Source organism: Onychomys torridus, chromosome 12, assembly GCF_903995425.1.
Source record: "Onychomys torridus chromosome 12, mOncTor1.1, whole genome shotgun sequence".
NCBI classification, from domain to species: Eukaryota; Metazoa; Chordata; class Mammalia; order Rodentia; family Cricetidae; genus Onychomys; species Onychomys torridus.
Window position 1 is genome coordinate 66,332,853 of NC_050454.1, and position 11,920 is coordinate 66,344,772.

Here is an 11,920-nt window from a genome sequence, read left to right on the forward strand (position 1 = left end):
ATGTGTTACTACGGCAGCTACTATGGAGGCCTGGGCTATGGCTATGGTGGCCTAGGCTGTGGTTATGGCTGTGGCTGTGGTTATGGCTATGGCTGTGGCTATGGTGGCTATGGTGGCTATGGTTATGGCTGCTGCCGCCCACTGTGCTGTAGAAGGTACTGGTCTTATGGCTTCTACTGAAGAGTTTCTGCAGAGGCCCAGGTTTCCTGGCTGGAAATGCTTCTGAGTATTTCCAAGACACTTCAAAATATATTGAAAAAAAATCTACCTTTCTACTAAAGTGTCTGAAAAAATAATTTAAATACTACATGACCACCTAATTATTCACCTTCAATTAGACTGTGACTATGTTTTATGTTATCTTCATCATGCTCTGTAAAATGTTTTCAAGTTTGACTCTCAACTTTTGTGTAAAAATATACGTATTATCAAATAACTGAATGATTAAACTGTACAACTCAATTTCTATATGTTTTGTGTGTGCATTTGTATCTGTTTGGTCTCATGTGTGGGCGGTTGTGGAAAAGTTGGAGGGGAGTGAAGGAGAAAGAAATGGAGAGAGAGAGAGAAGAAAAAAGAAGGTAAATAAGGATGGAGGAGAAGACACTAGAGAGAGAGAAAAGCATATCATTCAGCAGCCATCTATGGATGGAGATTTGGTTGTTTATATAACTCTATTATTGTAAAACATGTGACAATAATATTGGTCATGTACCTATTTCTTAAAAACCCAGTGGTTTTGATCTAATTACATTATCAGGAATGTGACTTCTAGTGTCTCTGTCACTTCCCTCTGTGTTTACAAGCATGCCACATACTATTTTCTGTCATAGCTGCACCAAGTTACATTCCCAACAATGGAGAAGCGTTCCCTTTTTATCCACATGCTCTGTAACATTTATCTTTATATTTTGAAATATTAATTACCTAAAAGTTGTAGGATGCAATCATGTCTTGATCTTGATTTGCATCTCTGCACTATTAGTTAAGTAGAACAATTGTCCATTTGTCCATCTGTATCTTTTCCTTGAAAAATACCTGTTCTAGTTCTCTGCTCATTTTAGCATCTGTTTATACTCTTTGGGCTATTTTGCTTAGCTGTGTGTGTCCCCCCAAATTTGTGTGTATTAATCCCCTGCCTGATGTACTTATTTCCTTCATTTGTGTGGTGCATCTTTTTTATAAAGTTGAATGTTTTGTTGTTTAGAACGTCCTTAGTTGGATATCTGAAAAGTTATCTGTTTTCATGTTTTTTATTGTTGTCTTTATGTTTGTGACATCTACGATTTGTAAGTGTTCACATATGTGTGTATGTGTGCAGGAGCATGTGTATTAGTGTGGCCATGTGGGAAGGTCCCCAGTTGGGTTCTTTTGTCTTCCTCAACTGTTTCTCCACATTACATATTGAGGTAGTGTCATTAGATTAGTAGCTGGCATTCTTGTTAGTCTGATTCTCTGGCTTATTCTACTTGATCTGCCAGGCTTGTGGGTAGACTTGCACACTCAGCTAGCCTTTAAGAAGTCTGCATGGGTCCACAATATTGTTTCATAGACATTATTCATTTTGTTTAATTATAATTCATCCCTCTCCACACTGCCTTTCCCTACACTCCCTCTACTTTTATGTTCTACGTATAATATTATTCTCTTGTTTCCATACTCCATTGATATTTTCTCATTGTGTCTTTCTAGTTTTATAAACTATTATGAGTGCACACACACATGCATACACACATACACACCTGCTCACAACATACTTGCACACACACACACATGCAAATGCACTCACATACATAATTCAAATGTTGATTTTATGTATGACCTAAGCCTTGTAACATTTGTCTTTTTAATTTTTTTTACTGTAAAAATGTAAGATTTTTGTATTATGTGGAAATTGATCACAATGCATTTTGAACATATTCATCTCCTCAGCTCTTCCCTTTACCATCCATCTTAGTCAAAGTTCTATTGCTATGAAGAGACACCATGGCCACATTGATTCTTATAGTCTGGGTTGTGAACTTATCCTTTAATGGCTGAGCCATCTCTTTGGTAAGACCACATTAATTTTTCAAAAGGAAAGCATTTAATTGGGACTTGTGTGAAGTTTCAAAAATATATTCCTTTTTCATCATGAGGGATACATGTGGCACATAGGCAGGTCTGTATGGAGATGGAGAAGTAGCTGAGAGTTCTTCATCTGGACCTGCAGGCAGCAGGAGAAGAAAGACTCTGGGCTTAGCACACACGATTGAAATCTTAATGCCCACTCCATGATACACTTCCTCTAATAAAGCTGCACCTTTCAATCCTTTCAAATAACACCAGTCCCTACTGGCCAAGTATTGAAATCTATGAGCCTATCATATTCCACTCCCTGGCCCCACCAGGGTTATACCAAATCATAATGTAAAATGCATTTAGTACAACTTCTGAAGTCCCTATAGTTTATCATAATCTCAATACTGTTTAAAAGTCCAAAGTTCAAAGTCTCTTCTGAGACTCAAGGCAATCTCTTAACTGTAACCCCTTTAAAATAAAAAACAGATCACATATTTCCAACATATAATGGCATAGAATGTACATTACCATTCCTAAGGAAGAAAAGGGGGCATAGTGAGGAAATACTGGACCAAAGCAAATCCAAAAGTCAGATGTACAAATTCCAAACTCTGCATCCTCATGTCAGAGGAAAACAACCTCTACAGATCTTCATCTCCTTTCAGCTTTTTTGACTTCAACACACTTCTATTTCTTTGGCTGGTTCTATACACAGTCTTCAGCTCTCCTTGGCAGGAATCTGACAACTTTGTCATCTCTAACATCTTAGGGTCTCCAACATAATCTAGGTTCCATCACCACAGCTTTACACTATGGCCTTTCTATGCCTCCATGCAGGGACACCCCTGACACATGCCTGGCCTCAGCAGCTTTCCTTAGCCAAGAAGAAAAATTCCACAACTCTTGTTGCTGAACATTTGATCATACTTTGAACCCTTAGATTGCATTAATTAAATAAAACCAACCTTAGGTCAAGAGGCAGAGCCAACAACCAGTCGACAGGAAGTAGCCATAGAGAGTAAGAGGGAGTCTGGTAAATGGATAGAGAAATGCACAGGAAGTAGTGAGGAGGAACTTTGAGTTTGTCTGCCTTTTTGGCTTAGGACAGCAGAAGAGAAGCTCTATGTCTGAGATGCTGGCTAAAGAAGAAGGTCAGCTGATTGCTCCTCAGCCTCTCTGAGCTGTCAGATTTCCACCCAAGCATCTGATTCCCAAGTCTTTATGGGTAAAATCATAAGACTGAGACTTAGTTTACAAATAACAACCCCCTTTCTTATGTCTTTTAATCTAAAGCCAGAACCATATATCAACTGTCAAATTCTGCTATTTGCTGGGGTTGGAACATGCCCCTTCATTCTATTATGTTTTTATCAGCTCTCTGTTGTTGATAATTTCCATCACTGCTTAAGCTTTCCTTTAAATTCTCTTCACAAGTTGGATGCTTAGCTGGGTGGCATCTGGCTCTGAGATTACCACTCCTTTCCTTCCACTTAGCACTAGGCTTTACTGTAAACCTTTTATCTCATTGAGCACTGAACTTAGCTCCATTATACTTCCTTTTCTCCTCAAACTGTACCTTTTATATTTTCCTTTCACAGATTGCTCCTTTTCTTTGTAGATCTGCAAAAGACTTAACAATAATAACCATGTGACAGTAAATACTAGCCTATCTTGAAATCTCCTTTGTCAACACCATTAATCCAAAAGTCATGAATTTAACCTCAGGCAGATTGCATAAAGCAGCGACATTCTTTGCCAAAATTGCAAAAAAATAATCTCTACACCATTTACTAATATTCTTCTCTGAAACCTCATGAGCTTGGCAATCATAATATACATTGCTCTCAGTACTGTGATCTTTCCACACTTCTACTAGCAAGGCCCATTAAGCTGCACTTAAAGTGTTCACCTCTTTCCCAGTCCAATGTTTCACAGTCCACATTCTATCCAAGTCTATTGGCATCAACTTGTTTTTGGAGAAGCCAGTACCATGAGGCAGCCACAAAGAACATGAGTGGTGGAGTGGACCCACTTGGACTTAAGTTTTGTGCATGGTGACAGATATGGATCTATTTGCAGCCTTCTACATGTTGACATCCAGTTATGCCAGCACCATTTGTTGAAGATGGTTTCTTTTTTCCATTGTACAGTTTTGGCTTCTTTGTCAAAAATTATATGTTCATAGGTGTTCAGGTTAATGTCAGGGTCTTCAATTTGATTCCATTGGTCCACATGTCGGTTTTTATGCCAGTACCAAGCTGTTTTTATTACTGTAGCTCTATAGTAGAGCTTGAGGTTGGGGACTGTGATGCCTCCAGAGGTTGTTTTATTGTACAGGATTCTTTTGGCTATCCTGGATTTTTTGTTTTTCCATATGAAGTTGAGTATTATTCTTTCCAGGTCTGTGAAGTTGAAGAAGATATCAGAATATGGAAAGATCTCCTATCCTCACAGAGCAGTAGGATTAGCAAAACATAGTAAAAATATATGATGGAACATCTCCAAATAGAATACATTTAAAATATAATCAAAATATACTTGTTTACACACTGTGTCATCAAGTTAACTACAACATAACCAATAACCAGATCATTTCATGAGGAATATTAAGAAATACATGCCTCCAGATATTTATTTTACAATAACAAAGCAAAGAAAACACAGAGACCTTTTTATGCATTAGAGTACTACAAAACAGACATAAAAAAGAAGGAAGCTATTTCAATTATTTGTATTGTGGCACAGTAGAGTTTTATAAGTATTAAATAAACTAAATTCTGAACAAGGCAGAGTCTTGAAAATAGAAACAAAATTTCATATGAAAGCCTTATGATTTGACCATGGGATGCTAACACATGAGCATAATTATCTCAAGCTAGGTAGCTTTGTTTGTCCAGTAAACCATAGCATGCTGATGTTTTCTGAAGGATAGTAGAAACATGTATGACATTATAATTCCTGTGGTTTTCCCCACCAAACACCCAGGTGTATAAAAGGTCCTTGGCAGACGATGACATCCAGACTCAAGCAACCTACTGCTTATCTACCTCAAAACAGCCCACTCCTGACACCATGTGTTACTACGGCAGCTACTGTGGAGGCCTGGGCTATGGCTATGGTAGCCTAGGCTATGGCTATGGCTGTGGCTATGGCTGTGGTTATGGCTATGGTGGCTATGGTTATGGCTGCTGCCACCCACTGTGCTGTAGAAGATACTGGTCTTACGGCTTCTACTGAAGGGTTTATGCATCTTCCTTGCCCTTTTACCTGGAATACCTTCCAAATATTTTCACACCAATACTTTAAAAAATCTTCAAAAATTCTAACTTTACACCAGAATATCTGAAATAAAATTGAAATACAACATGGTCATCTATTTACTCATCTTCAGTTGGACTGCGATTATGTTTATGTAATCTTCATAATACTCTGTGAAATGTTTTCATGTTTGATTCTCCATTCTTGTTGAAAAGCATGAATATTATCAGATAACTAAATTACTCTGCTTTTCGTCTGTTTGGTCACATGTTGGGGTGGCTGTGGAAAGTGGGAGGGGAGTGAAGGATAGAAAGATGAAGAAGAAAACAGGAGGTAAATAAGGATGGAGCAGAGGACAGGAGAGAGAGAGAGAGAAACAGCATTTCAGCAGCCATCTATGGATGGACATTTGGTTGTTTATATAACTTGACTATCATAAACAGTGTGAAAACAAACCTGGTAGTATACATTTTTCTTAAAATTCCAGTGGTTTTTAATCTAACTGCAATAGCAGGGATGTGACTTCTAGTGTCTCTGTCACTTCCCTCTGTTTGCAAGCATGCCACATGCCATTTTCTGTCATGACTGCACCAAGTTATATTTCCATCAACAATCGAGAAGAGTTCCCTCTTTGCCACATGCTCTGTACCAGTAATCTTTCTTATTCTTAATATTAATTATTTAATAGTTGTGAGGTATGATCTCACCTTGGTCTTGATTTGCATCTCTGTGCTATTAGTGAAGTGCAACATTATTGGGTCTGTTTGTCCATCTGTATGTTTTCTTTGAAAAATGCCTGTTCTAATTCTCAACTCATTTTAGCATTAGTTTATGTTCTTTTGGATGTCTAGCTTGCTCATGTATATCATCCCCTCAAAAGAAATTATGTATTAATCCCATCTGATGTACTTGTTTTCTTCATTTGGGTGGATTACCTTCTTATACAGGTCCTTGTTTTGTTAATTAAAACTTTCTTAGTTGAATGCATGAAGTTATGTACTTTAATGGTTTATATTTTTATGTTTGCAACATCAGTATGTGTGCTTTATCTGTGTTTGTGTGCATGTGTGTATGCAGGTGCATATGTATGTTTGTGTGGAGTTGTATGTGTGTATTGCTTGTGTGTGCACACAAGTGCATGTGTACGAGTATGCCAGTGTGGGAGGCTTCCACATAGAGGTCTCTGTCTTTCTCCATTGTTCTCCACCTTACATATTTAGGTAGTCATTAGTGATAGTGTTTGGCATTCTGGGTAGTCTATCTGTCTTGCTCTACTTGATCTGCTGTGTTTACAGATGGATTTCTGTGTTCAGTTGTTCTTTAAGAATTCCGTACTGGGCTTCATACTGTGACTTCATAGACATTGGTCATTTAAATGTTGAATTGGTCTATGAGATAAACCTTGTAGCATTTGTCCTTTAAAAACATTTTAGTGTTAAAATGTTTTCTAACTTAAAATATATTTGTATTAATCCCACAAATTATGTGTCACCATTGCCCTAGTATATTTTACAGGATGATTGTGATTCAATGGTTTTGTGACTATGTTTCACTTTTGGTAGCCTGCAGAGTATCTTCCTGTGCCAAAGGCACTAGAACATAAAGGTGAAGGCTCCATATGGGTACCAGCTCCACTTCTCCATATTCAGTGGTTTGGGTGGGTGTTGTCCTCAGCAATGGGGTCTAACTGTCAGTTTGTGGAGAACAACCCATTGTCTTAGCAACAGCATGAGTTGTTTAGGACATTTCCATGGGATCCCTTGGCCAACAATTCAATGGAATGAAACCCAGTCCCACTACTGGAAGCTCATTTGGTGACAAGGGATGTCCAGTTGAAATTGTGTATCCTCATTATTAGGACACCTCATTAGGATCACCTTCATATATTTTACAAAGTTTCCACTGCACTAGGTTTCCATATCATCCCACAAATGCCCCACAATTACAGCTGTATCCCATAGAATTCACTCCCTCTACCCTATCTCTCCTATGCTCCCTGCCTGATACTGCCCTGCCTGTCCCCACACATCCCCAGTCCACTCATAAAATTTATTCTATTCCCCCCTCCCAGGGAGATCCATGTATCCCCCAGTGGCACTTCCTCTAAACCTGGATTGATGGATTGTAGCTTGCTTTTCATTTACTTAACAACCAATATCTGGTAATAAGCAAATACGTATCATTTATCTTCCTGGGTCTGGGTTACCTCAGTTTTGTCTGATTTGACTTAAGGCACACTCTATGACACATACTCAATATGGCTTGGGTAACCAAGAAATAAGAGGAGATAGTTTAGAGACATAAGGTAGAACCAAACACTATCTAATATATATATATGTTATATATTGTGTTATACTTATATCTTAGTTAGGGTTTCTATTGCTGTAAAGACACACCATGACCATGGCAACTCTTATAAAGAAAATATTTAATTGGTTTGGTTCACTTACAGTTTCAGACGTTCAGTCCATTATCATCATGGTGGGAAGCATGGCAGCATGCAGAGAGACATGGTGCTGGCTACATCTTGACCAAAAGGCAACAGGAGGTGGACTGAGGCACTGGACATGGGTTGGGCATACATGAGACTTCAAAGCCCACCCCACAGTGACATACTTCCTCCAACTAAGCCATATATACCTCTTAATAGTTCCACTCCCTATGAGCTTATGGGACCAATTATATTCAAACTACAACTCATAAATCAGTACCTTATCTAGTCATCATCAAAAGGACTTCCTCTGGCAGCAGATTGGAACAGATGCAGAGACTCACAGCCAGACATTATGTGAAGAAAGTGTCCAAATGGAATGTTTCCATAAAATCCCTCCCCTGAGAGCTCAAGGAACCCCGCGGAAGAGGAAGCAGAAAGAGTATAAGAACCAGAGATTATGGAGGACACCAGGAGAACAAGTCCCTCTGAATCAGCTAAGCAAGGTGCATATGAACTCACAAAGACTAAAGCAGCAAGGACAAGGCCTACACATGTCTGCACCAGGTCCTCTGCATATGTATGCCAGCTTTTAGCTTAGTGTTTTAATGATACTCCTGAGTGTGAGAATAAGTCAGTCACTGACACTTTTGCCTGCTCTAAGGACTCTTTTCCTCCTGTTGTGTTACCATGTCCAATATCAACATAATGGTTGTTGCTTTATCTTATTATTTTTTATTTTGTTGTGTTTGGTTGTTACCTATTAGAAGTCTGTACTTTGCTAATGACATACAAACATGGAATAGATCTGGAGGAATGGGAAGTGAGGAGGAATTGGGAGGAGTAGAGGAAGTAAAAACTACAATCCTGATACAGTGTGTAAGAAAAGAACATTTTCAATAAAAGGAAAAATAATGGAAATATTTGTACTAGTTGACAATCACATACAATGAGTTTTGAAAATATCCACAGCCCCGACCCCTAATCTTCCCATCGCTCTTCCTACCCAACTTTGAGATTTCTACTTTTCTTCTAATCCCCCCAACGTGGACTCAGTTTGTACTGCCCAGCTTGTCATGCATTGGTATCTGCTTTGGTGTATGGTCAGCCTACCAGAAGTTGTATCAGTAACAAAAGCTGACATTTCAGCAGCCATGTTAGCAAATGCTAAATGCTCCTCAGCTAGTAATGGTTGACCTCCTTTCTCTATCCATGCCAGAATATTATTCTGGTTGTAGCTTTCTCAGGTCTTATTTAGACTGTCACAGTCATTGTGGATTCAAATGTCTATCTGCTCCATTGTGTCCCTTCAAGTCATTCACCACCTCTGACTCTTCCTGTCTTCCTGTCCCCTCTTCGACAAAGAGGGGAGTGTGAGTGTGATATGGATTTCCAAATTAGAACTCAGAACTCCATTTTCTTTTATCTGGACATTAACCAACTGGGAGGCATGACTCTTTGTTTACTGCCATTAAGGCAAAAAAGCTTCTCTGGTGGGCTTCAGGGATATACTGTTCTATTGGTATAACAACCAGTCATTAGTGATTTTAATGTTATATCCATTTAATAGAATAATTAGCATTGGTTCTCCCCTGAGGCCTGTAAATCTGTGGCATTTTTATTAGAATTTCATTCTTTCTGTATATGTTGAGTTGGGGGATATGCATCTGTCATATTATGAACCGAAAAGGCATAGAAAAAAAAATTGAGACTGAATTTTTTTCTTCTACTGTATGTAATGCTCAGATCAAACTCAGATCCTCAGGCATGATGCAGGTGCCTTTTCCTACAGAGCCATCTTACAAGCCCAGCATTTGTTTGCTCAGTTTGGCTCATTTTTAAAATATAATTATCAGTAGCATCCATTTTTGGTGAAGAAAATTTGAATGAGAAACTAGGATATGGAATGACATACCCTGTTCATGGATGGGCAGAATTAATAACATGAGAATGGTTATTTACTGAAGCAACACATAGATTTTATGCAATCTTCTTCAAGATTCCAATTACATTCTTAACAGAACTAGACAACACAATTCTAGAGGTCATATGAAGGCATAAGTAGCCAAAATTAGAACAAAGCAGAAAGGAAAAATCTGGACCTGTTGTGGGACCTGATCTCAAATTATAACACAGAGCCATAGTAATAAAATCTAAATGACAATAGCACAAAAACAGACATACAAAAATGTGAAAGAACATATAGGAATAGAATACATGCAGAATAAAACCAAAATATGCTTATGTAGATATTAACTGTCATGAAGTTACCAATAAGACAACTAATAACCAGATCATTCTTCATTAGGAAGATGTGGGAAATAAATTCCTCCAGATAGAATTTCTCTATAATAACAAAGCAAAAAAAAAAAAAAAAAGAAAGAAAGAAAGAAAGAAAGAAAGAAAGAAAAGAAAAAGACTCTTTACTTGTATTACAAAACAAACAGACATAAAAAAAGAGAGCACTACTTCAATGGTTGATATAGAAGCGCAGAAGAGTTTCACAAGTATTAAATAAACTAAATACAGAATGAGGCAGAGTCTTGAAAACAGTACCAGAATTTCATGTTAGAGACCCATGATTTGACCATGGGATTCTGACACAGGAGCACAATTATCTCAAGCTATGCAGCTTTGTTAGTCCAGTCAACCATGGCATGTTGATGTTTTCTGAAGCATAGTGGAGACTTGTATGACATTATAATACCTGTGGTTTTCCCCACCAAACACCCAGGTATATAAAAGTCCCTTGGTAGACGATTAAATCAAGACTCAAGTATTCTACTACTGGTCTTCCTCTGGAGAGTCCACTCCTGACATCATGTGTTACTATGGAGGCCTGAGCTACAGCTATGGTGGCCTAGGCTATGGCTATGGCTGTGGCTACGGTGGCTATGGTGGCTATGGTTATGGCTGCTGCCGCCCACGGTGCTGTGGAAGGTACTGGTCCTATAGCTTCTACTGAGGAGTTTCTGCAGCTGCCCAGAATGTTGACTGTCACATGTTGTCTTAATAGAAGTAGCCTCAAGTTTCTTCACACGAGGAATTCTTAAATATCTTCATAATTTTCAACTTTATGCTAAACTGAATAAAGTTGTTTATTCTTTACTCAGAATAAAGAGTTATCTGAGAAAACTCAACAATGCATGACCATCTTCTTTGTCATTTTCATTTAGACTCTGTGACAGCCTGCAGACAATTTTATTAGTGTCTTTGTAAGGAATGTGAAATGTGATCAAGTGTGAACTCTCTACTTTTTATTAAGCTGTATATATTAATATTAAAATGTGTTTCACTGTAGATTTTTGCCTTTGTATAGTTTTGTTAAAGAGTCTCTTGGTTTGTCACATGGTTTTATGTATTCCTGTGTGATTTTTTTCAGATGTGTGTGGTTTTTTAAATGATACAGGCAGGAGGGAGGGAAGCAGAGAGAGATAGAGGGAAACAGATTTTTATTACATTTAGCTGTCTAAAATCAAAAGGGAACTACACCATTTCTTATTGGTGAAATTATAAGGCCGCTCCATGTAGTTAAAAGGGAGGTTTATGTTGTGGGGTAACTTACAAATGAAGGGATAGGTTGCAGGGTCTGGAAAGCTATGGCGCAATCCGGTGGAGTTCTCTGGAGACCTCTGCTTGGTCTACCTCCAGCGTCCAGGGTCCCAGAACCAAGAGAGGCCTCTCCTCTTGTTCCTGGCTCTTCAGCATCCTCCCTCAGCCCCGCCTTGTAGGCGTGACCATTACCGAAGCCTCAATGGGGTTGGAACTTCCAGGTCAAGGCTGGGATGGCTGCGTACTACAATTTCTTACTAGCAGCTCATTACAAATATTCCCACTCTCAGCGTTCCTTAGTTGCCTGCAGTTCTTTGTGTAGGGTTGAGGCCTCCTGGGCTTCCCCCTCCTGCATTAGCATGTTTATTGGCACTGTCCTTGTCCAATTCATATTTAGACAAAGACGTTGGTGAGAGTTTAGGGGTGTAGATTCTGAGATTTCTAGGAGACACAATCTCACAGTGAAGTCCCTATCCCTGGATTTTCCTCTCCTTCTTTTGCAATGATTCCCAAGCGTCGAGTGTATGAATTGTTAAATATAGACTCATAGATAGGGATATGCAGATGTATATGTGTGTGTGTCACTGTGTAAGCAATTTTCTCCAAAATAAAAATCAT

At 38.6% G+C, this 11,920-nt stretch overlaps 2 protein-coding genes across 2 annotated transcripts; both read left to right on the top strand.

The window, feature by feature from the left end:
- Positions 1-180, top strand: LOC118593782 (keratin-associated protein 20-2-like). The gene has a single exon (XM_036203313.1). The coding sequence runs from the start codon at positions 1-3 to the stop codon at positions 178-180; it is 180 nt and encodes a 59-aa protein (XP_036059206.1).
- Positions 181-5,133: 4,953 nt separating this feature from the next.
- Positions 5,134-5,298, top strand: LOC118593746 (keratin-associated protein 20-2-like). Its single transcript, XM_036203240.1, has one exon. It carries the CDS (start codon positions 5,134-5,136, stop codon positions 5,296-5,298), a length of 165 nt encoding a protein of 54 aa, XP_036059133.1.
- The last annotated feature ends 6,622 nt before the right edge of the window (positions 5,299-11,920 follow it).

Bases quoted from the DNA above. Each gene is read 5' to 3' on its own strand.
- LOC118593782 (XM_036203313.1), top strand. From the start codon at position 1: ATGTGTTACTACGGCAGCTACTATGGAGGCCTGGGCTATGGCTATGGT.
- LOC118593746 (XM_036203240.1), top strand. From the start codon at position 5,134: ATGTGTTACTACGGCAGCTACTGTGGAGGCCTGGGCTATGGCTATGGT.